General features: G+C 41.2%; 1 protein-coding gene across 10 annotated transcripts in view; it reads left to right on the top strand.

Moving 5' to 3' along the window:
* ehbp1 (EH domain binding protein 1) overlaps positions 1-26,418 on the top strand; it is a 123,878-nt gene that overhangs the window by 35,624 nt on the left and 61,836 nt on the right. For 6 of the 10 annotated variants that reach the window (XM_069538440.1, XM_069538439.1, XM_069538438.1 and 3 more), the window contains exons 8-13: positions 944-1,060; positions 2,045-2,182; positions 3,418-3,688; positions 5,959-6,208; positions 22,319-22,497; positions 23,185-23,233. In XM_069538440.1, coding sequence (XP_069394541.1) covers positions 944-1,060; positions 2,045-2,182; positions 3,418-3,688; positions 5,959-6,208; positions 22,319-22,497; positions 23,185-23,233 — 1,004 coding nt within the window. The remainder of the gene's footprint in view (positions 1-943; positions 1,061-2,044; positions 2,183-3,417; positions 3,689-5,958; positions 6,209-22,318; positions 22,498-23,184; positions 23,234-26,418) is intronic. The other 4 variants (XM_069538444.1, XM_069538443.1, XM_069538441.1 and 1 more) reach the window with 1 other exon arrangement.

The following is a 26,418-nucleotide window of genomic DNA, read 5'->3' as shown; positions in this document are numbered from 1 at the left end:
CACACACCCTGCAAATCATGTATTCTCTTTTTACCTTCTACGTGAAATATGTAAATAATAAAAGAGAGAATGTTTTACAGCTAAGAAGGATGTGTTCTCCACGAAAATATATTTTGTTTGTGCATTTGAGTATGTATGGTAGAGTATGTTTGTATGATATTGTGTGAGTGATTGTTCGGTGTTCTTTAGTCCAACATGCCAAGGTTACTAGTAGGCGACTTAAGCTGTGAAAGCTTAGAGAAATCAAAACTTTATTATTAAAGCCTTTACCTGTTTTTTGTGCATGGTATAAAATTGGTCAGGCAAATATGGTACAAATATCAGGGTTTGTGTTTGTAGTTGCAAACAAACCATCAATCATATCATCATTACATGTATTTTTTAAGCTAGTTATCTAGCTAGTTCCTCATTGGAAGTGTAATACTGCGGTAGGGATGTCACTTTTTTCAAAAACAAATGAATTTGACAAGACATTAAATTGAATCAGCCTCGTCTCTGTTGGTTATTTAGTTCTCTGCCTTGTAAAATACAAAGCATTTCCACGAACACTGCTCGTCAAGCAACATGTCTCCTGAAGGTCTGCTCAGAACGGCTTTGCTAGCTAGCGTCCTCCATTTTCGTAGCAAAGCAACATTACCTGACTGACCAACTTTACTCATAGGTCAAGAGGCCAAGCTGATAGTGAGCGCCCTCTGCTGGATCTCAACGTAAACTACTTCAGACGGTCTGATGCACTAATAGATTGTGTATCAAACAGGTCATTGCTGTTCAAATAATAAGTGACAACCCAATACAAGCATAATCTATGGTCCACACTTAAGTATACAAACTGTATGAGCTGTGTGTGTGTGTGTTTGTGTTTGTGTGTTCTCGATGGGGTGTGTTATTTTGTCTCACTGCTATTCTTCCTTCCTCCCTTCCTGTATGGCCCTGTCGTTTACAGAGATAGTAAACCAGTTGAATGCCCTCAGCTGCTTACATGGGGATGATGATGATGATGATGCTGGTTTCCTTAAGCGAGCACGCAAAGCAACCGCTAAGCCTGCCGCTTCCTCCCAAGGTCTTTCTTCATCTTTCTTTCCCCCTCCCGTTTTTCTGACTCTTTCATCGTCTTGTGACCTTTGTGTCATCTCTACCCGTTTATATATATTCATATTCCCATATATTCATTTTTCTTAATCGTTCCTTCTCCATTTCTTTTTGTTTCTCCTTGGCCCAAGTAAATCCCCAATCTCCAAGCCTCTAAAACATTTATATTGTGATTGTGTTGTGGTCATGTGGTGTTGCAGTTTATTTTGGTTCATGTCGTGATGTTTTGTACAAGGTGATGTGGACACTTGAGTTGGTGTTCATCCTTTTGGTTCCTATTCTTTGTGTTTTTGATGGTGTGAACATTCTTTTACTGCAATTGGTAGTGAACCAAACCAGGTAAAATGCATCCAAATGAACTCAACTGACGCAACAAAAATAAATCTTGTCACCAAGACAAAAGCTGCGTTACTTTAAATAATCCAGTGCTTAATTGGATTGGGCTGGTGTAATGGAGTAAAAAGTTACAGAATGTACCAGTAAAGGCAAAGAGACCCCCGGGACCCCATAGCTGGCTACTTTTTTCCCCACTGGTCTCTATATCTTTGTGTAAAGCCTTGTGACCCTGGCAGCATGAGACTGAGCTACAGTGAGGATGAAGATAAAGTGGTCTTCGCCTCTCCAGCCAGGATCTCTATAGCAACTCCATGTGCTGCCTTCACCGTCTCCCACAGTAACCCACCACGCCACACAAGTCTTCCCAGAATGCTACTGTGCTACTCTATGTGTTGAAGTTGGCTGAGGTTGCAGAGGAGCACAGGAAAGTTAGCAAGAGGGAATTACATGCAAGTGTTTATGCTCCTGGTTCACTCCAAAGTGCAGATTGTGGTGTATTTTGGGTTTGCGTTGAATTTATTCATTTCACTCTGGGATTTTGGTATTGTTGTTGACTGTAGTTGCCATTCTTCTTTATTTTTATTGTTCACTTGTATGACTTTGGAATCTGTGCAAACAGAGCTGATCAACAAGCTGAACTTCCTGGAAGACGAGGATCAGGAAACTCCTCCTGCCATGAGCACAAATCCCTTTGAGGACCCCGAGGACGACCTTCATCCAAACCATCTTAACCCGTTTGGAGATCCTGATGAGGAGGGTATGTTTAACTCATGTGACAAAAATACTTTCAGTCTGATTTCATTGTGACTGGCTCCAGACTTTGATTTTATTTTAAATCTGTTAAACAATACGTTTTTGTTTATTTTAGGAATTAGTGGAGTAAACAATATTGAAATATTTTGACATACACATACTGGGAATGTGTGTAATCATGTGTAACTGTAGCAGGTGGGCTCCAGTGCTTTCAGATAGCTAAACCAATATTTTTGTCTGACCACTTGAGTAGCCAGCAGCATTAATGTGGATTGTTTGTTTTTTCAGTGATATGCTTCAGCACTCATGAAGCTGCTGCTGGGGTGTTTGTTTTTAAGTTTTCCTTGTGGGAATATCCATCCACATTTCTTGTGATACATCCTAATATTATAAAAGTGAAACTTTACATAGGTTTACCTTTTGGTTTTGGAAATGATATGACTGATATTTTTTCTTCAGTAGCAGCTCTGGGTATTATCTGATATTTTCAATTCCTGTGAATCTGATCATGCAAAATACATGTTACATGCATTTTGAAATTAAGCAGAATTATACTAATTCTTTTGTCTAACTATAATAAAACTAGTGATTTTAGCAAAATAAAACAATCCAGGGGAAATCCATGGGTGGAATTGGGGCTGAAGTTCTTTTGAAACAGTGCATCCATCCTCGAGGACAAACAGTCCCCTTAAATGTAATCAAAGTGCTCTAAATTGCACACACTCATAGATATTAATTTCCTAAATATGCTTCACTGGATAATAAAAGCAAAATAAACAATATGCAAACCTGACAAAGTGCACACACAATATATACAGAGCAAACAATATAAATGAAAAGACCAGTGTATTTTTTTTGTTGAAGGAATCCACAAAAAAGTCCTATTTCACAATGTTAAAGAAAAATATATGCCTCTATGTACTGATATGGCTTAAAATTTAACGGTCTTTTCTTGGCCCATGTCCCATCCTTCCATCAATGTATATGGAAATACATTCAGTGGTTTTTGCATAATCCTGCTGACAAACACACAAATGGAAAGGGGTGTAAAAAGGGGGAAATAAAAAACGCTGTGAGAAGCCAGAGAAGCAGGTAAGTCCATCATTTTTAGTCGGCTCTCTAACCAGGCGCTCTTACAAGTTATCAGAAAAGATATTATTGAATCATTGTGACCATGTTTTATTCGTGTACAATATGTGTTTTGCCTGCAGTCATTGTTCTCTCTTCTCCATCAAACAGAGCCTCATGCCCAGCCGGTCATACAGAAGCACGTCGACGATGATTCCTATTATGACCACGAATCCTCAAATCCGTTCAGTGAACCAGATGAACCAGAGACACAAAGTCCCCCAGGGAACCCCTTCGAGGACCAGGACCAAGACCAAGACATAGACCCCCAGCCAGACCCAGAACCCCCAAAGCCCAGACAGAGGAAAGGTGTACGGCCTGTTGACATGAACAAGTACCTGTATGCAGACACCTCTCACAATGAGGAAGAGGAGCTTGATGAGTAAGACCTTATTTTCTTAATTCTAAGTTTCTTCATCTTTGTTCTTTCCAGTCAAGTGACACAGATGCATTCATACAATTGATCACAGACACGTATGTATTTGATCAAGCCAGATGATGAAATGCTGAGTTTTAGAAAAAACATTTTTTGTATGTGTTTTTCCATTTTAATGTGCATTAGTTATATTTGCATTTAATGTAATATAATGAAACTGAAGCAGCTTTCTTTGTGTATATCTTGAATTTGAGTCCACATGCACACCACTGAGAAAAATAGTTGTCTGACATGGTTTCTAGTAGCTCTAGAAACAGTCTTTAAGGATCCAGCCTGCCTGGTTCGATTACTGTCAGCAGGCCAAGTCCTCTCAGACCCCTCCTTATGGAGAAGTACTTGTAGCCCCCCCATCGAGGCAGAGTGACGAAGCAGCTCATTCAACAGGAACAAGGGCCCTGTTGTTTCACTGCATTCTTGAAGCTTGTCTCCCTCTTTTCCCTCCTCTATCATTCCTTTCTTCCCTCCAATCAACTTGTTGGCCCATACTTTCCCTCCTCAACTTCCTCCTCAGACTCTTTTCATTTTTATTTCATTTGCTTCCTTTTTTCTGTTTTTCTCATCTTAATTTCTTCCTCCTTATTCCTCAATTTCCTTTTTCCTGTTCTGCATTGCTTGTCACTCTGCAGATTTGCTCAAGCCACTTTCAGCCGTGCACTGAAAGCCGGGCGTTTTCCTGAAATTTTCCATTAGGGCTATATGCGAGAATGCTTATGTACAAGTGAGTTGCACTGGACAGCCAGCCCCCGAGTAAAATGCCCGGAAAATGTGATTGTGAGCCCACGTGAGAGTGTGGATTTATATGTTAATAAACTGTGCAGTCAAAGAGCAGGAGACCTGTTACAACCTCAGAGTTTTCATCATAACATTTAATCAGTGATTAAGAGTTGAACTTAGTTTCATACTGTGAGGATCATTTTGTCGTGCTCCTCTCTGCCGAATCTTTCACTCTGTGTGTCTGTGTGTTTCTATCTGTGTGTGTCTGTCTGTGTGTGACCTTTGCAGACGACTGGCTTTGCCTGAATTGTAAATATAAACTTTCAGGTTTTGGCTGTTGTTGAGTGAAGCTGTCACACAGATAGCTGTATGTTTTAGTCCTCTCAGCTGTCTAAAGACAGACAGGTTATTGACTGGCATGTTTCTTTTGCTCTGTCTCATACATCAGGAGCAGTTATCTGCAGAATAGAAAGTTCAAGAGGGCAACACCGTGTTTTGACTGCAGCCCTTTCACATGTCTTTTAGCCGGTGCTGGTCTGTTAAAGCTCCTCCAAAGGCCTGCCTGCCTTTCTTTTCTTCGCTTCCCTCCTTTTTTTCCTCCCTACCCTCTCTATCGCTCTGCGGTCAGATAGACACTGAGTAGCTCTAACCTTCTCTTTCAGACAGATACCTAGTCAATCAGTTTTTTTTCTTTCTCACTCTCGCTCTCAACCCCTCCACCGCTCCATCCTCTCCATCCAATTCTCTTGTTTGTTTAGGATTGCTTGTTGCATGTTGAGTGAATGTCTCAAGGCCATGCCCCTGCTTTCAGTGCCACAAGCATGCCTGTATATTGATAACACTCTGGTATGTGTGTAAGAGTTCCTATAGTGTGGCTCAGTGTGTGCGTGTGCCTTCGCGCCCCTGCCTGTCTGTCAGTAGTCCACCTTGGGCAGTGAGGATATGAGGTCACGCTGACCTGACCTCAGTGCACCTGCAGCTTCTATTACCCTACCACTTTGTGTGTGTGCTGTTCATTGTATTCCACTAAACTGTTGTTTCCATTTAGCAATTTCCTGATTAATTAAACAATGGTCAGTTGGTTGGTGCCCAATAGCTCACCTCGTTAAGCGGGCAGTTGTTCAGAGACATGAGTCAGTCAACAGAGTACTTTTCTCATCTCACTTAATTGTTTTGCTCCCGTGCTCATAGTGATTGAAACTTTTGTCTTATGTATCTTGTTTTCTTTAAATTTGTACAACAGCTTTAACTTAAGAATATAATAGAAAACACTAAATTGTCTACTTTTCTCAACTTTTGCTGTGTTGACAGTTATGGTTTGGTCAGTTGTTAGCAAACATTGTTGATCTTTCTTTGAGGAAAAGGGTAATTTTAGTCTTATTTTAATTTCACACACTTATATCTGTTCTCTATCTTTAGTTTCAAAGAAAAAAAACATTTTCTAATATGACATCTCTTCCTCTTTTTTTCTATTGTCACCTCTCCCTTCCCTCCACTCTCAGATCCAACCCATTCTACGAGCCAAGAGCATCGAGCCCTTCGCGGGCCCCTGCTGGCGGCTCCTCCCCCGATATGGGCAGAAGCCAGAAGAGGAAGGCTCCCCTGCCCCCGGGTCCCAGCTCTGGGCTTGGCCCCAGTCCACCAACTCCCAACCCACCCTGCTCTGGTCCAGACAGAGAGAGAACGCTGGCTGTCGGGCCCAGCCCAGTGGCAGCAGTGATAGGGAGAGAGCTGGCCTCCTCGTCCCCCAAGGTAAACAGGCTTCATTGAGTTAAATAAACTCTGAATCATCCCCTCAATTGGCACAAAGTACCTGGGACAACAAAACTACAAATGCAATAAGTGTTTACATTAAAATGCCGTTTAGTGCGGTGCTTAAAGCGTTCTGGGTTGTGATGTTAAAAGACTTGATCTTTTTAACGTTTTTTTCCCTAAACAAGCAAAGAAAACAACAACCTCCCTTTAAAACACAAATGTTAAAATGTTGAGTGTGTAAACACAGTCAGCTGTACAAAAACTTTGTTTGCGTAGAACTGGAAACTGAAGTACAAATATGAGCAACCAACTGATGCGGTTTTTGGACGCTGACCAACATTTATGCTCAATGCTGTGGACACGTTTGTTGCTAACAAAATCAGACATAGAGGACATCGTTTTGGCATTGAAAGTGGAATAATGGCTGGAATTTAATATACTTAAATTATGGACAAAAACAAAGCTATAAAGATGTTGCTTCTTAGTGATTGATGGGTCCAGGGGGCTTTGCTTCCCTAATAACAATGACAAGAGTTTCACTTAGTTTTCAAAATACAGTGATTGTATCAATTTACATTAGAAAGGAACACGAACATTAACATCTAACTGAAATCTAAAATATTGGAATTCTGCAGCTTTCTGAAAAAATGCTGTTCTTAATTCTGGCTCATTCATTGCGACGTGTGTTATTATAAGTGAGTGACTTGAAGCAGTTTGTGTGTATATGCTTGTGTGTGTGTGTGTGTGTGTGTGTAAGTTTGTGTGCACTTGTGTGTGTATTTACACTTGTGAGTCCACGTCCAGTGGTCCTTACATTAGCTTTTTTTCCGCCTGCACAATCCCATCTCCTGGCCCATTCTTTATGCTCATGAAACTCCCCAGCTCCTCATTTGAATATAGGTATTTGTTTATTGGGGTGTTTTCGTATGTTTATTTATTTATTTAAATTAGTTCAATCATGTCTGGGTCTAATTAAATGGCTGATGGTCACACACACTCACTGCTGGAGTCAGACCACTGGTGGGGAATGATTGGCTGGGGGTGTGGGGAAAGGTGTGTGTGTGTGTGTGTGTGTGTGTGTGTGTGTGTGTGTGTGTGTGTGTGTGTGTGTGTGTGTGTGTGTGTGTGTGTGTGTGTGTGTGTGTAGGGGCCCAATGAGCCTATGTGGGGCTTAAACACAGGGGGCTTAACTACAGCAGAGCGATCAGAGGGAGGTGTTGACCCCCCTGTGCACACACCCACGCACACACCCTCATATGCAAACTCCCTCTGTACAGTTACTTATACACACACAGACACACACAGCTCCCTCCTCCCTATGCGACGGGCTGGCTGACTGTTTTAGTGTAGCTGGGCGGTGATGCTGGCCGTCCATGTAATTATGGCACAGTGCCTTTATCACCCAGCTGCAGTTGCCTGTGACCGTGGGTGAGGGGGCCTAAACCACTTTAATTACCCAAAGCCAGTGGCCTGTGGTGGGCCACACTTCGCCAAGAGATGCCCCTGCCTCTGGAGCTCGGGGTGGAGGAGGGAGGGATGCAAAGACTGAATTGTGGGTGAGGATTGAAGGGGGTTGGGGGGTGGTGAAGGAGAATAGGTGGAAGATAGTGAAGGGTGGAGGAGGAGAGGACTGGGGGGAAGAGAAGGAAGATGGCCAGGGAATAGTAGAAAGAGAGATAGGATGTTCACAGTAAACAAGGATGGGCCTACAGGGTTTGTTGACATATACTGCTAGTGTGAATAGGTTTCTCTCTCTTATTCACACAAGACACTACGATACACACACACACACACACACACACACACACACACACACACACCCGCCTCAGCCATGTGTAGGCTGCGAGATGACCTTTGAATGTATGAAGTCAGAGAGGATTAAGAGGAGACATTCCCACTATGAGAGGCCAAGACGAGAACCAACACATCATCACACTATGAACGTGTGCAGAGTATCGATGTGTGCTCGTGTCCCCATGCATGCATGCATGCATGTATGTATCTGTTCTTATAGCTTCTGCTCTGCCTGAGGCTCATTTTAGTGAACATGTGCTTGGTTATAACCTTCCCCTAAAACACAGCCAAACTCTACTTCTCTCATATAAAAGGTGCCAAGGTTTGTATTCTCCAACTGTTCATGTTGGCATTTGTAGGAACAATATAAAAACACACACACAGAGTTTTAGGTTAAATGTCAGAATGTGAATAAAATGGATATACTGTATCAATCAATCAATCAATCAATCTCTCATTTATGTATCTGGATATTTAAGATAAGATGTACTTAATTGATCCTGTGCATAGGAAAACTTGCAGAAGGTAGTGAAAGTATAAAATAGAATCAAATTAGTACAAAAGCACCTTTCACTACAGCTGGAGTATTATTTGTAGAGAATCTTACTTTTTTATGTATCTGTTGAGTGTCATATTTTGGATTTTATAAAGCTGTGTCCTCGTCACATGTGCATTTCAGATTTAGCATTAAAGATTATCCTAGATGTAATTTTATCCCCCTTGTCATTGCATTAAAAACGCCTTCTTCAGTGGCAGCTCGTGGAAAATCAGGACATGTAACGGACATACGGTGCATGCCCACTTACTCTATATGCAGGTATTACACATATGGATCGGATTTACATTAAGCTTTAACAAGAGCTAGAAGTTCTGGGTTTTTGCCAGCGGAGCAGATTCACATGTTGAGCCTTCGCAATTTATGGAGAGGACAAGACGGAAATTGCAGACGTATAACCTGCAGCATGTGTTGATTTCACAGTTTTATCCATGATATTCACCAGACTGGGTCCTTGAAAAAGCTGCAGATGCTTGTGTTGCATTGTGTTTTTCTATGACAATATGAGGTGACAGTCTGTCCCAGTGTCGACCCGGTATCTTCCTTAAATGAGGACTCAAGCTATGAATGAGCATCTTGTTTTTCCTCTATACACACTCAAAATATCACATTTGTGTGTGTGCTCTGTTTGTGTGTTGCAAGGGGTTTTGGCAGCTGAATCATTTAGTGGTATGTAATACCATAGCGTACCCGGTTTACTTTCGCTTCTTCAGTTATCACCATTTGGTGTTCACATTTGCCTTTAAATAGCTTTTGTTAGTTTGTTATCATCTTTAGATTTGTCTCCAAGTTGGTGAAAGTGGCACTTTAGTCCCTCATTAGATGCTCCACGTCTCCCATGTGTTTGTCCGTCCTGTCTTGGATATATAGATCCTCTAAGGCGTTTAAGTTTAGCGTCTGTGAAGGAGCTGGAAGGATGGGAACGTCTGTGGGATTAATTTAAATGAACAGAAAGAGTTCCTGTTGGGCGGGTTGTGAGCTCTGTCTGGTCTGATTCAGTCCATCTCTTTTCCCTCGGGCTGATTTCGTCCCCCTCCTCCCTTTGTTTCATCTCCATCTCTGTTTCATAGTCAGACCACTCTACACTTAGATGCTCTGATCTTTGGATTTTCATCAAGTTTCCGCTTCATGAATTAGTCGCCGTATTTGCATAAAAAGAAAAGTTGGAAGCTGAAATACGTCTGTGGACTAAAGTTTGATTGAAAGAAGTTCTGTGTTATTTTAATATTTACACAAAGAATCTTGGAAAGAGTAAGACGACTTCAGCTTTAAAAAACTATTGTTTTCTTCATTAAATATAGATTAACAAGTTATATTTTTGAGTTGCATATTATTATATATGTTGGTTTCAGCTCTGAAGTATAAAAAAGGTGTAAATTACAGTCAGAACCATTATTCGCACACAAACTGATTCTTTCCAGAGCTGAAAAAGTAAACCAACACCAGAGATATGTTTTCTTTCTCCCCTTCAGTTGAAGGGCTTTGTGATTACTTATGTTAATCAAAGGGTTCAAATTAAATAGAGTTTTGGAGGTTGTGAGAGCTCCTGTGCCGGGGGGAGGCAGAGGCCACAGCTCTCCTTCCTCTCCCAGACTTTGTTTTCACAGCCTCCCCTTCAGTTCAGACTACCTCCAAATTGAAATTAGAATAAATTAACATTATTTAATTGAGTTCGCAGAAGGCTGCGATATTTCTTAATTAGCTTTCACCGGGGTACACGGCAGGAGAGGACCACATCCACACTGTGAAGAGTTACCGAGGTTGCCGTAACGACTGAGGGATGTTTTTAGAGGACAGAGGGGAGCCCAAGAGACAAGGACAGTCACCTTTTGTCTCATGATCTATGCTCGCTCCAAGGTCTCTCGTCTTGTTATCGTTTCATCCAGTACAAAGTTATTTCATCTCCTGTGATAAGTTTGACATACCTTTACACAAAGACTTTTAGATGTAGGACTCGGAGAAACTGAGGCTTAAGATGATGTTGTTAAATAGGAAAAATGAATCGTCAACTTTATACCAGATATTGCAGAATGAACTGATCTAATTTATAAAAAGGTTTTTTACGACTCATAGTTTAGTGAAGAGGACAAAAACAGAATATTTTCTTGCTAAACAAAAGGTAAGGTAAAAATATTAAAATACAATAATACAGTAAGAATAATAAACTGCAAATGTCCGATCACCTTAAGTCTTGAGCTGGGACCTCGGAACAGCATCTACTGAGGCTCCGCTCTGGGTAATAATAAAAAGTAAGCTGTATGTAAATAGCCCTAAAAAGCCTGTAATTTTAGTGTTTGTATACATTGTGTACATTATTGAGTTAAAGTAAATTTTTTTAAAGATTTCTGAATTTAAAATTATTATTTATTAGCAGGTAAACTGTCAAATTAGCCTATTTCTGAAGGTATTTCTGAGGTATTGAAGCCCAAATGGCTCCCCTTGGCCACATCGGCCTTTCCATAAGCTGTGTAACATTAGGAGAATAATCCTCGAGAGGAGTGAGACGAAGTCAGTACCTTTCAATGTCTTCCTTTTCCCAGCGTGGACCCCTCCCCAACTCCCCAACTCCTATTTGCAGTCTCTGAGTGGTCTGTCATTGGATCTTGTGGGAGAGGGGAGTCCCAGTTTCTACTCTTGTGGAGTTTGGGTCAGATCATTTGGCTTCCTGTTGTTGTTTCATGCTGCAGGGCATCGCTGTCATCAAGTTAGCTAGAAAGGTATAAGACATTTCTGACTAGTGAACATATCAACTGAAGTTGTATTAGTAATTGGATGAGTTGTGTAATGTAGGTCTACCTGTGTGTAGAAAAAGAAAGTTTAACAAGGGTTAGGGTTAACTCTGGGCTAACTCTGGAAACCAGTGCAGATTAAAAGTTAAACCATGTTTTCAAGACTCTTTTCAGAAGTTTTCTAATACAAGAATTTTGACATGAGAACGCAGACATTGATATGTTCAGTGATTTTTAATGAACAAATAAAAAGTTCAGTGTTAATATGTGTTCAGTGATTTATCCAAATTCAATTTTATCTACTGTTGCCAGGAGAGGACAGGCCCGTGTGTGTTGAGCGTACTAATATGCAATCTTGTGTGTGTTGTGAGGGATATATTTTGATCCAGTTACTGTAATGCGGCTATCATTTTTCCACCTCTTCCTCTGTTGGGTACATGTCGAGTTCACAAGTTAAGCACTGCGAAGAGCTCACTCTCCTCAATACCCGCTCCGGCTGGTGTAAAAGGGCCTTCCGCAAAGCGCAGCTTGTAATCTGCCTTTGGTAAGTCCTCCTTAGTTTTATCTGCCGAGGATTACCTCACAAGCTGCGAGCAGGAGAGAACGGAGGAGACGCGGAGCAGGAGAGAGAGAAATGAAAAGCAAGTCAAACAGAAAACGATGAAGATGGAGCAAAATGAAAACAAATCGCTGTGTAATCTCTGAAGAGAGAGACCTGCTTTGGAGTTGAAGGGAAGTTTCCCTTGCCACTCATTTAGAGAGGGAATTGACTAATCCCTCCATGATTGATGTCTGCTATGAGAGGCTCTATAGCAGACTAATAGGGCTTATGAGGATGACCAGAAAGTCCTTTGTGTGTGCGTGCCTGTGTGTATGTGTGTGTGTATATGAGAATGAACCAAACCTTTTTGTCTAGTGTGTCTATCCAGTGGCCATAGAGGCCAGGGGTTTGAATGACATAGCGGCCGAAGAAGGGGTAACTTTATCTTAATCTGGTCTTAATCTGCCCCGGTCCTCCAGGTGTGTGTGGGCTTAGACTCACAAGGATCCAGGGTTTTTGGGGTGAGTTTTAAGGGGACTTCAAGTGAGGAGATAGAAGTCCCTGTGCACTTGAAAAACTCCTTGGACCCCCAGAGGGTCTAAGACCCCCCGCACATTCCTTAAAACCACACTCATTTTTCATGCCATACCTTCCTCCCGTCATCCTTAAGTGGCCCCTGCAACAATTTTAATTGAATTAAACCAACCGTTCTCCATAATTTAAAAAGGACCTTAGAAGTGCCTTATGAATTAGTTTGAGTGATTTGTCTTTCACGTTGTGTGTGTGTGTTAAAGTGTGTGTGTGCACTCTTGTGTCTGTGTTTGAGGAAAGGATAGTGAGTGTGGAAATGATAAGGCTTTAATTGCCTCTTCATAAAGCCCTCCAGCAGCCCCCCTCTCTTTTGGACCGTTATGGTATGCAGGTGTGTGCCCTCATGCGCTATAGGAGATACTAAGTGGCATTTTCAGTGTTTAGCTCGTTGATCACTGAGTGGGATCATTCCCTCAGCTTTTATTTTCGGTGCTCAGTCGTCTTCAAAAGATTTGATCTTGCTGCAGTCAGAACATACACACTCACTCAGAGGTGACATGCTAAAAATGTTTTCACACAGGTAACATCCTTTGTTTTAATACACCAGTGTTGACCAGTTACTCGCTGATGTTGGAAAATCACCAACATATGAGATGAGACATTGGGTGGTGATCCTGTTAGTCCGCGGCAAAAATAGTAATCATTACTATGTAACTGACATTTAAGGGGAATTAATCTTGTTGTCTTTGGCAAAATGTTAATTTTCATCTAGCATCATCGACAGGTCAACTTACCTCATATGATCATGACTGAATTCCTGTGGGACAATTGGGTACTGACGTTAGCGTTAACGTCCTATGCCAAAATACAGAAATGACTTGATGTAATGAACTAAGCAACCAATTGCTTCCTGTTTACACGGCCTGCACATCAGATTGGTCTTGTGATACACATTTTCAGGTGTGTTGATATGGAGTTACATCTGGATGTAGATCGTTTTAGAGTTTCAGCATGACTGACAGCTTTCTAAAGTGGTCAAGCCATCACATATCTGAGCACTTGGGTCCTTGTTTTCCCATCAAACACCATAAACGGTTGCCTCACACGATTTTCCCCTTGTATTCTACTCTTTATCGTTTCTTCCTCCCACTCTTTCTGGAAGCCGTTGTCATACTTTTCCCTCATCTTCTCTGCTCCAGTGTAGGATTTTCCCTCACCACACCCTCCTTCTATACGTGTGTTGATGCATGTGTATTCTGATCAGGAGTCAAAGGGGTGACTTTGTAATTATGTTCATTTTAATTGGCTGTGCTATCACCCCTCTCATCACTTTGGAGCCCACGCTGCACTGGACAATGGCAGTCTGTAGTGGGGGGGGTGAGCAACTGCTGTGTCAAGATACACACACACACACACACACACACACACACACACACACACCGTCAGCCTCTTTACCTGCAGAACATAATTCCTAATGTGGCCTCTTTAATGAGTTTTCCCTGCCCAGGCTTAGATTAATTGATAAATAGTGGCGTTATCAGCACAGCTGATCTCTGAATCCATTGCACCACTAATTTGTTTGTTGAAGATGACAGTTAAAGGAGATTAATACGGTATAGATTTAGAGCCACCCCTCCTTTCTCTTGCTCCTTTGCTTCCTTCTCCCAAAGCTTATTTATTCATCAGAGGAAGATGAGGAGGTGGAGGAAAAGTGAAAGGATGGGTTAGGTTCTCTTTTGGGGTTCTTTAAAATCTGAATTCTTTAAAGCTTATATGTTAAAGTTGCATTTCATAATTTCAAAGTAAATTTTACATCACAACATTCAACAGATTTACTAGTATAGTAGACTGACAATTTTAGAAGATTTCATGTTTTACATATAATAAACTCTGCCAAGGAATCAGCCAATTGGTTTGTTTATCAGGAGGATTACGCAAAAAGTATGGAGCAGATTTCCTGAAACTTTGTGGATTAATGGGACAAACAGTTCATGAATCCTGGTGAAAAAAATCAGGCATGTGTAAGAGACTGCCTCTGAGGAGTTGTGATTTGGTGCACCTTGATTGCATTTGAGGCACTGTTTGACTTTGGCGAAGTTGTCCGTTATACTGAGTGTTTTTCTAATTTTAAATTTTGCTCATGTCAGTAGCTCTATTATAGGTCTCACCACACAAAAAAAGTGTATAATACTACTTAATATAACAATGCTAACAGGCTTTTTGTATGATCAGATCAACAGTAAATGACAATATCAGAAACACATGCCTACACATACTGTAGCTGCTCCTGAGCGAGAGATATATCAGCTGTATCATCCCTGAAACCAGGAGGTGTGGATGAATATGTAGAAAAGCTTGTCCACAAGACATATACACTCTTCTAATACCATCCTAGTTCATAATGTGGCTGCTTTTTGTCCCATCTCTTTCTTTTTGAAGAATTGGCACCACGATCCTCAATAGAGCGATGCTCAATAGAACATCTTGCAGTTGAAACATACTTGTCTCTGATGAGTTGCTGTGTTTATAATGATCTAAATCATTTGTGTACAGCAGTCTCTTGTTATTTATCAACTGACGTATCTAATAAACATGTATCAGCATGAAACGGAGATGGATATTGGACATTTTTCTTGTTTTGTTCCTTACCGAATCCCAGCTCGCGTACCAACGACCCCCACCACATGCCATACTCACCGCACACACTTAGATACACACCCTCAATCCCAAACCTACCCACCCTGCATGTCGTTTTTTTTTCCCCCCTCTCAGCCACAGCTAATTTGCAGAGGCGTGAGTGTGGGTAATGCTGCTGCCGTTTCCATGACAAGCTAAAGCCAGCGCTTACACCGCATTATGCCCCAGTGTTACACGTTAGGCAAGCAAGCGGGCGGATGGGCACAGTGCAAGCTGGCACAATCGCTCCTTTGTCTGCTGCCTCCTCCAAACTGTGTTATTTCATGATGTTTTTTTTCTTATTTTTCAGTGAATCGTTTTTACTTCAATTTCAAGCCTTGTCTGTCCTTCTCTCGTTCTGCTTTTTTCAGCTGTTTTGCATGGTTATGCCTTTGGAGCAGAATGGGCCTTGGAAGCAAAATGGTCCTGGAAAAGGAAACCGCTTTTCCCAATTTTTGCATTTTACATCTCGGTAGCCAACTGCTGAAAGGCCCCTCTGTCTTGGCCTGCAGGTTCGTTGCTAGATGGGAAGCATATCTACTTCCGAGCGAATCACTAGCAACCCCCATCACCATCGCTATCATTATGAATGTATTTACATATTTTCCTACTTTTTGAGAGATTATATTAAGCCACGGTTAAAAAAGTACATTTGAATGAGGAGTCGTAGCAGCTGAATGCCTTGCTCAACAGAAGCAGGTTCTGTTGTCATATATTCAACCTCGCTGCGAGCTCTCAGGTGTAAAGGGTTATCGCTCTCGCTCCACCTGCTCAAACACATAAAACAAAGCCTGACTTAACTAAACTGTGGCTTCATGCGCAGTCACACATACATGCACACACACTTTCTGCCACAGCTTTGGTTGTAGCCCCCTTCTCAGTGTGATTACAACAGTAATGTGATATTTCCTTTGTATGTTAATGTGTATTATTTTTCACGCTACATTCGCTCCCCCTCTCCTGATCCAGCCTTTTGCCCCCACCCTCACCCTCACCCCACATCCCCACCTTCCCTATTGTTCCATCCACTCCACGTCTCCATTTACATAATTGAACTTTTGATTGGACTTTGCTCCCTCCCCTCTGCTCTCATGCAGGCAACGTTTGAAAATCCAAAGCGCAATTTCACGGGTAAGATGACGCAAGGTGATCATCCTGCTTTTTTCCCACCCCGTTATTTTCTAATGTGAAGACGTTAGACACAGATTAAAGAAATTGCTTGTTTTGATTGAAGGTGCAATTAAATAATTGAGCGTGTTGGTAGTTGGAGGCCAGCCAATCAGATGAGAGGATTTTCAGGAGCAGGATGGACAGGCCACTTAAGTGCACTAACCTTTATCCTCTTAAATATGAACAGGTTTTATTGTTTTTCAAGTGTGTCATTGCTCGACATCTTGAATAGGAGTTGAAGGTTTCTCTGCGTTTCTATACCATGTTTATTCTTGGGCTAAATATTTCATGAAAACAGCACATTATCCAAATAGCAGGAGCTGCACGTATTTGTTACAACACACCATTGTAAATGAAGAATTGTGGTGTTACTATAAACTGTATTTGAAGATGGATGATGCGTCATCTCTTACTCTCACTATCCAGAAAGGAATCAGAAATATCCCAGATGCAAACGCTGCCGTCTTGTGCCAATTATATCATAAGGAGCCAGAGTCTGCATAGTACTGAGTGTGGTGTGGAGCCAGGTTATCATTCTCAGTCTCAGCCGTCATCATGACGTTTCAACCCGTTTATATTGCATCAAATAAGCCATTAAACCAGAAACATGAACACTTGAAAAAAACATCAGTGTCATAAAATAACTGCCTAAAATGACAGACCACATCTTTGAGCATCATCTTATGTTTTTCTGTTGTAAATGAAACACAAAAATTGTTATTCCCCCTAAAATCACAACTCATATAACAATCTGTCAAAAATAATCCCAATATATTATTCTTAGATTAGTAGTGCCTGTAGTGTATGCTTTCCATTCAGTATGTCTGCGCCTGCTGTTCAGTATCAGTACATTAGAGCTTGAGTGATGCATATACAGTATCTTTGCATTTAGTCTGTAGGTAGACATCTGAAGTGAGTCTGTGTATTTATGTGATTTGCTGTGTGTGTGTGTGTGTGTGTGTGTGGGGGGGGAGTTTTTTCTTTTCCTTTCTTTTTTTTTTTTTTTTTTTTTGCCGTAGGCTCCTTGAGCGGATTACAAGTTTTAAAGAGTACGAGATTCAACACCTCCTCAAATCTGACACTCTGTGACACTGCTTTGAAGCCATGAAAGGGAGATTGGAAAGACATGGAAGCTCTTTTCTCTCCACAGAGTCGTGGGTTTATGTCATTGGGTTGAGGCCAGTTAAGTTTCCAGTGAAGCGTTACGCCCTCAAGTGAGAGACAAAGCTGCCACTTAAAGCTTTTGACTTGTATCTTTTTCATGACTCTGAAAAGGATGGTTTTAATGGCCTCTGTTGTGCCATGTGGCTTTGTTTTCTGTTGTCCATACTCATCTGGTACAACAGGGTGATCACGTGAAGGACTGTCTCTCAACGTCTTACTCCTCAGTCTACAAATGTCCACACTGCTCAAGATTCCCAGGGATTCAAATTCAGGAGTACTCTTCATTTGCTGACCCCAATCTGAACATTGATTATCTATGCCAAGGCCCAACAGTCCCCTTTTGAAACCACATTTAAATTCACTAGACCTTGATTTTTCTGTGGATCTGCACTATATTATTCCACTAAACAAGATCCATGCAGTATTCTTTGTGAAATCAACGAAAATGCTGAAAAAGCCCATTTTGAATGTTAAAGAAAGTGAAAGAAAATTTCTGGGTCTGCCCCAAAATATAGTAGCTTCTTCCAGTTTTTGCGTAATCCTGCTAACTAACATCCCTACAATCCCTACAATCAACTAAATTACATCATTTTACATTAATTTGCTTTTTGCTTCGAAACACAGTTTTTCTCAAAATCATAAATAAACATTAATATTCTAATGCATGTTTTCTGGTAAATATTTTCTCCCATTAGTGTGAAACCATTGTAGAAAGTTTTAATCTTACCTAAAACATTACTTTATACCTGTCCTAGTCACGTGTGATCCTGGTGAAGTAGAATTGACAGTTTCTATAGCCTTAAACTCACTGTAAATAATAGATGTTTGCTAACCTACTCAAAGTATTCAACGACTTCCTCAGACAGAACAGTTGATATTGGCATATTACCAAAGTCTAAAACCAACAGTTTCCAGCAGGATTGTTAGTGTACTAAAGACCTTGGATTAACCTGAGGCAGTTTATTTAATTTTCCATATCACAGTTCATCCATTTTACCCACGATTCCATCCGTATCACATACTGCTATTCCAAAATCATAATGCTGACACCAAAAATCCTCCTGACACCAGCACCAACAAGAACCTGTATGCTTCCATTTCCAGGTTTCTTCCTCCTATCTTGTCATTCAGGCATTGTAGTGAGCTTAACCCCCCTTCTTTCTTTTTCACATCCTTTTCCCTTCTTCCATTTTTTTCCTTTCTTTGCCCTGTCGGATGTATGTTGTTGACACGGAGGCATCTTGAATAATGGAATCTCTTGTCAGTGGCTTGTATTTTTTTGCCCAGGCTGTTAGGGCTGTGTATAATAGTAGCAGAGGAAGAGGAAGAGGGGAGGTTATGTGCCACCGATAGTAATGAAGGTTGCCTTTTCATTTTTAATATGGAATGTTTGTGGGCCGAGGCAATGCTCGTCGCTAATCCTACCCTCGAGCTGAGCTAGCTACATGGCTGTGTCACACACACACACACACACACACACACACACACACACACACCCAGTGACATTCACACTGACAGATAAAAGACACACACACACAATACATATATGTGCACACTTTCCTCGAGGCAAGACAGGAAACTATTTGATAAGTCAGGCTGCAATTCTTCTCTTCGTGAGAATTTCACTCCCGTGTTTGTGTCTTAAGGAAATGCAGCCAGTTCCTGTAGCAGAAGATATGGTATTTGTTAAATATGTGATGCATATGAAAAGCTCATAGAGCGTAGATGCGTTTATCAGGACAGAGCATAATGGAACAGGCCGGGACTCCGATTGAGTAAAATTACATCAGTTTGACTTGTGATGAACGTGAGGTCACAGTGAGTCACGTGCTGCCGTCAGTGCGAACGTCACAGTGCGTCTAAAAACTGGTTTGTCAGGAATGAAGAGAACAATATTTACTCCCATTGACGCTCATATTTTAGAAAACTCAGTGTGTTAGTGTGTGTTTTTTTCTATTTGAGGTGCAGTTATATTTATTTGTTTGTCTTGTGTGTTTCCTGTTGGCTCAGAGTCCTGCACTGAGATAGGTGGGTTGTTGTGTATGAGAGAGAGAAAGCCTTAAAGTATGTTTTTTTACCACAAGCTGTGTGTGTGAGTGAGTGTGTGTGATGCTGGCTGGGGTCTAGCGTCTGCGGCGCTGAAGTGTGCTGTGTGTCTAATTGCTTTAATAGCACCTGGTCTCTAATCCCAGGTAATTAGGGCGCTCAAATTAGACAGCTACTTTCAACCGTCACTTGTAAAAGCAGAAAGGGAAGGCCTGGAGGAACACCAGTCCACACTGAAACTCTGTAAACACACACACACACACACACACACCATTTTAATGACACGTACACAAAAACTGTGGCAAAAGCAAGAGAAACAAGTTTAGTCCAGTGTGTATGTGTAAGGTAAATGGAGAGAAATGTATCAACTTGTATCCCTCAGGTCTTTTAGGTCAGAATATCCACATTGTGTTAGATTAGTCACTAATATTTATTAAGGTAAAGCGACAAAATGATCAGGATGGGCTCCAACAAAGCTGTTTCCTCTGTACATCCCTGCATAGTGATTGAGATTGTTGTATAATTGCTGATGACTTCATGACTTTTTATATATTTTTTTTTCTCGTCTACTTTTTTCTTTCTATTGTTTAAGCGGCACGCAGGCATTGTTGAGGTAGCCTAAAACGTGTCTGGAGAAGCTGCGGGGAAAGGTTAAGGCCCTCTTTTAAAGATGAGCCGGAAATGTCAAGTGTCCGTCCCTCAGGCTCCCGCTACCGTCTCCCTGTATTCTCTTCGACTGCCATAGGGGCGCGCATAACTCTCACACACACGCACATACACACTGGTACAAAGGTTAGGAGTCGCTGTTAGAGATGGCCTCCGGTCCCTTTCATCTGTTTTGGCCCTTGTAGCACCTCGGCAGGCTCCAGGCTCGCGGTCACAGGTTAAACGACAACAATAGAAAGAATTGTCCAGGTGCTTACAGACTGCAGCAAACTTCCTTGTGTTGGTCTAATACCACTGTTTTGTTTATGGCTTACTGACAGTACAAACTTATAATATAAAATAAAATAATACGTCATGAGCAACAACACACAGATATCTGCAGGATTGAAATGATTGATTTCCACAGTATAGAAATATAAAAAGTAGATATTGCATTCATGCATCCCTGCAAAACCTGCTGCAGGTTTTCACATGTTCTAGCCAAAGGCGTTATTCTCCTCCAACCATCACTTAGTAATTGTTTTCCTCAAACTCAAATGACAAATTTGTTTTAAGTTAGGACTCCCTTCACTGTATTTCCTTTACTTGCAGTTGAACAAAACCACCAACAGAGGGGGTTGGTTGGCCACTCAGGCAATCACGTTGCAGTGAGCCGGCCTTCACTGTGTCTTAAAAACTGGGTTAACTGGCTTTGGTTCATTCATGTTTCTCTTCCAAAGGTTAAGTAAAGTTTTGACTTTATGTAACCATCTCTTACTGAGAAGATTAAACATCGCGACAAAATGTGCATATTACATCTGTTGTTCAGAGGAATATACCACAAGAAAGTACACAATCAAAACAGGGAAGACATGAAAGGTTAACTCAAGGGCCTGAAGTTTGGATGTGTGTGCACTGTGCAGTAGTATCAGGTGAACTCGAAGCCTGTAAAACGTCTTAAAAACAGTTAAGAGAAGCAGATTGTATCTTTAAAAGTCTCTTCTCTTTAATAATCCTTATCCTCTAAAATGTCAACAAATTTTGTGTAAAGATATTAAAGCTTTTAAAAAGTCAAATTAAGCTCAATCAAACTTAAACTTCGAGTCATGTAATTAAGGAAATTGGTCCTATTAGTCATGCGTTAATGTTATTGTCTTGTACAATAGTAACACACACTTGGATTTTGAACATATTTCGTAGCCTTTTGATCTTGAGCCTTTGATGAATTTAATGAAATCACAGTGACATTTTGTTCATTTCTCTCTCTAAAATGATCTGAGAGAATTAACCCATATCTGTCGCCGCATAACCAGATTAGTGAACGGCCAGCTGAATAATCAGAATAGCATTGGTTCTGCTGGCCATCAGAGGAAGACCAGCGTCTCCGTGCCACCAAGGATTTGTGGGATTTGGAGTGTGGGAGAGAAAAAGGCTCCTAATGGTGAAGGCTTTCCACCCAGATAAGACTTCAAAGGCGGAGCTAATTAATAATATGTTTACATTATCCACGGTGGTACAACGGCTTTATGAATGACCCTTCATTATGGTGCGTGTGAGTTCATTGTATGACAGTATGGTTTGTTAATTGGTTGGATGGATGTTGCTGAGTAAAAAAAAAAAAAAAACACTCAGAGCTCGGACAATCGAAAATAAAACTTAAAAAATCAAATTTTTATTTTTAGCAGTATCAATGTTTTTATACTTCACACAGTAAAAACCTACATTACGTCATAGTTATAATTTCTTGAAGAGGTATTAGAGCCCAACCCATTCGTCGATATGCACCTTTCAAAGAGAAGGTATTTGCGTTTATGTTTGCTGAAATGCACCAATATGAAAATGTTTATTTTACAGGATACACCAAAAAAAGTCAGTTTGGTCTATACTTTACATTAAAACATTTATTTTGTCAATTCAATTTCTATATGTTTGGTTTTATTTGTGTTTTCTTTCAATTTATAATAAAGTTCATCATTAAACTGTAAAATATCAAGCCTCAATTACAACTCTTTATCATAAGGTGATAACAGAATCTTAACTGCCAACATTTGTATTCGATCTGTCTGCTGATGTATCAGTTTTGAAAATGTTTTACTCCCTAATATCTATAGGTACCAAAAATTCATAATTGTCAGGCTTAAATGAATCAACATGTTGCATCAGTACATTGTGAAGATGATCACAATTTTTTGTCCTGTTCATGTCCAATTACTCTGCTTTCATCCCTCCTCCCTCCTCTCTCTCTCTGCCTGCAGCCCAGCCCCGTCCCAAGTCCAATTTTGGGAGGGAAGCCGAACGCCAGCCAGTCTCTGTTGGTCTGGTGCCGTGAGGTCACCAAGAACTACCGTGGGGTCAAGATCACCAACTTCACCACCTCATGGAGGAATGGGCTGGCCTTCTGTGCCCTGCTGCATCACTTCAGACCTGACACAATGTATGGAAGAAACACACACACATGAGAATGTTTGTTTTACAGTATGATGCATTAAATAAACATCTGGGGTGGCAACCATTGTGGAAGAAGAATGTTAAGGTCAAGTCATAAGTCTGGTGTATTTACATTAGTTTAAGACTCTTATCATTGGTATCATATTATGACAATTAACCTGTCATCGTTCCTGTTGGTTTGTTTGATTTAGATGACAGATGTGTCCACACTTGCCACCTCAATCCATCACTCTCAATTTTAAATAAAGAGTGGCATGTTTGCCGACAGCGTGTGTGTGATTGTAATTCTGAGTGTCTGTGTGTGTGTATGTGTGAGAGAGAGAGACTCCTTAAATGTTTAGTATATTTAGTTTATGTAACCCTCAAAAGTACAGCATGTGGAAAACCTGCAGGAGCAGACATAAAGATCATTTATCTAAACTCTGCTCTATCTACTTTTGTGTATGTGTGTGTGTTTATGCCTGTGTGCCTTTGCACTGCGGTGTGTTATTTTTACATATTTTCCACTCTATTGGTTCTGTTGATTGCACTGCTATGAAATTACATGTTACAGTTCTAATGCCATTACATGTGACGCATATTTAAACACACCTCTTTCTCCGCTGTTTCCCATTTTCTCTCCCTCTCTTTCTCTGCCTGCCTTCTCTCCGACCCTCCCCATGGTTCTTTCCAGAGACTACAAGTCGCTCAATCCTCAGGATATTAAAGAAAACAACAAAAAGGTAAGAGGCAGCCACCGCTGGGCCCTTCACACCACTTAGCTCCCTCCCATCCACGTCTCCCATTTGGCCTTATTTAGAGATCTGCCATTAATCCCTGGATGCAGATTGTATGTGTGTTTACATGGTTTGACAGGGGAGGGTGGAAACACAGATGAAGGCAGGCAAATGCATTTACTCAAAATCACACTCACTTGCTCCACAGCAAGAATGTTATATTGACAGTTTTCATAGCATGCTGCCTCCTGCTGTGATGTGTGCTCATGGACGTGTGTGTCCAAAGCACAACGGAGTCACCTGGCAGAGGTGAGATAGTATCTTAACTCAGCATCCTGCTGGGAGCTCACTAAACTGCTGTGAGTGTATTATAAGAATACATTTTTATGTTGGGTTGATTTTGTGTGTATATATCTAAAAGCGTGTACAGGAAGAGGACCGAACGTGTTTATTGGTGTGAATCCAAATATCATTGTCTGTGGTTTCATGCCTCTGCCGTTCACCGTTCTAAGAAGAAATTTCAACCCACACAAATGCCCACACCCCGAAACCTCAACTGAATAAACCATTCTCTTCATGAGGCAAATGTACACACACCTATATTCTTCCTTGCCCTATGTTATCATATCTACACATTCACAGTTTGAGGCTCACACTCTTTCCCTCTGGCTCTTTGTGTGCTCATTCACTTTTTCCATACACACACATGGACATTGCTGTTTCCCCCACTTTTACTCTGTTACTACACAATCATATACACACAGACACACAGGCGCCCTGTCCCCTCTCTGGCCCTGAGGGCTACACAGAACGATATGCGTCAGGTTCCTCCAGCTTGATTTCCTCTTCTCATACACACTCTGGCTCAGTGATAACCTCTGGTGGCCCTGTTAGGCATGAATGCTACCCTGTTGACAATAACCATAGTGGAGGAAAAGGGAGAGACCCAATCCCATATCTGCTAACTGCCCCTCACCCCCCTCCAGGTGTTCAAGTAGCCCTGAAGAAATTGGTTAGATATAAGTAATATGGGAATATGCCGTAGAAGGTGATAGCTGGTGAATAGCTGCAGCTCTGTACCCGGTGTGCTGCGACTAGCTTCTTTGTCGACATGTACTGTTGCCGATGTATATTTGACCAAGCGAGTGGTTCCTTTGCAGTGAACTGTGAAATAATCTAAGTAAATCAGAATCAAAAAGTTTGATTCAGATAGTTTTCATTAACATCAGACAGGGAAACCATCGCCCCTGTCCATTTGTCTGTTTGCTTGTTGTTCTTCAGCCGGATTACATAAAAAATCTACTGAATTAATTTCCACACACCTCAGTGGAAGGATGGGACATGAGCTAAGAAAGTGTGGAGCAGATCCAGGGTTTTAAAATACTTTCTTTTACAGTGCAAGATTTTAGAGATTTTCACTCATCTCCCAGGGAGTAATTCAGAGATCTTAATGGAAATGGTTTTAATATTTTGTGGGATGATATTTAAAAGTGGGTTGAATTTTGTGATTGAATTCAAAAGGACTGTTAGGAGTCGTGCTCTACTGACTTCCATTCTAGTTTGAGATGTGATTGGAGTTGATGTTGGTATGTTTCCCGTAGTGCCACATATCTGCAAATGAAGGATACTTGAGGTTCTAGATGATTGTGAAAGCTGAGCGATGAGCTCAGGCAAAGGGAAAGAGGCAGAATGCATCATGTGGTGTCATGTAGCACCCTGAAGGTGTTGAACAAGACGAGGGTGTCCCTGATACTGCGTGGAAAAAAAGAGAGAAACCACTCGCACCAGGCTCAGGTGTGGATCGCATAGTGTGACTGGTTAAAGATCCCAGAGAGCAAGTGAGGAAAAAACAACTGAATAAAGAAAACAAGAGAAAGAGGAATTAGTTTGAGGAATGAAAGACAGTGATGTTTAAAGACATATCGCCCATCCAGTGCTGTATAGAGCTGCTTCATAAAGAGTTGTGGAGCGTACAGAGTTTATTGAATGGACGGGCGAAATGGAAATGTATAGAAATGACAAGCATCTCTGCTTTTCATGGCTAGTTGATAGACATGCCCCCTCCTCCTCTCACGGTCTATCTGTGAGGAGTGATTGCAATGAGCTCAGACTGTGCTGCTGAATTATGACAGATAAGGACAATCAATATTTGGGGGTGGGAAAATGAGAGAAAAAAGAAAAAAGCTAAAGACGTGAATATTTAGAGCAGATACAACCTTGATCTATTATCAATGGACATGTGTATGCATGTGTGCTGGTCTTTGGATGTATTCACACATTATATGTGCCTTTTGAGGAATCTGCATGATGAGAGCCATGATGAGAGCTCTGGTGTGTGTGTGTGTGTGTGTGTGTGTGTGTGTGTGTGTGTGTGTGTGTGTGTGTGTGTGTGTGTGTGTGTGTGTGTGTGTGTGTGTGTGTGTGTGTGTGTGTGTGTGTGTGTGTGTGTGTGTGTGTAATGAGGCCAAGGAGAAGTCATTTGTCATGCCATCTGATAGTGTAGCACCAGGCTAAAGCACCCTGAGCACAGCCGCGAGGGGTCGGGCTGAGGGGAGGGGTGTAGATGATTGACAACGATAGATAGCTGTCAGTCACAGAGAGGGAGTGCGGGGAGTGTGGGGGGAGCAGGGAGCCACGGCCTGGGGCAGGTCGACCGTGACATTTAGTCCAGACCAAATGCTTTGTCATTTTCCAAAGACAGTATACAAAATTCATACTGGACAGAAAGATTGCTCTGATCCATCAGTGGTGAGAAATACTCACGACGATACTAAGACGAGGTTTATTGATGGGCTTCTTTCAGATGTTATTGACCAAGGATTAGAGTAATAAAAGAAATCTTTATCGTGCATAATAATATTTCTTGATAAGAATATATGTCATCATATTGGATTTGTTTCTAAAATCACACACAAGCTGCTTAAGCTGCTAATATTCCAATCAATTGCTCTTTGCTGAAACTTTTCCACCCAACCCAGTAAAATGTTCAGAAAATGTCTGAGCGAGCCCACATGAGGATGCAACAGGAACATTTACAGGGAGCAGGTGGACGTGTCAATAATGTGTCAAACACGCGACAGACAGTGATAAATACAAATTTCTCAAGATGAAAAAGAGGCGTCACACACGTAGAAGACGCCAATGGAGATATCAGCTTGGAAAGACGACATTTAAGAGCTGTTGTTGACACT

The sequence above is a fragment of the Paralichthys olivaceus genome, chromosome 14 (genome assembly GCF_024713975.1).
Source record: "Paralichthys olivaceus isolate ysfri-2021 chromosome 14, ASM2471397v2, whole genome shotgun sequence".
Lineage (NCBI taxonomy): Eukaryota > Metazoa > Chordata > Actinopteri > Pleuronectiformes > Paralichthyidae > Paralichthys > Paralichthys olivaceus.
Note: the sequence above shows the minus strand (reverse complement) of the source record. Positions and strands in the feature narration are given on the sequence as shown.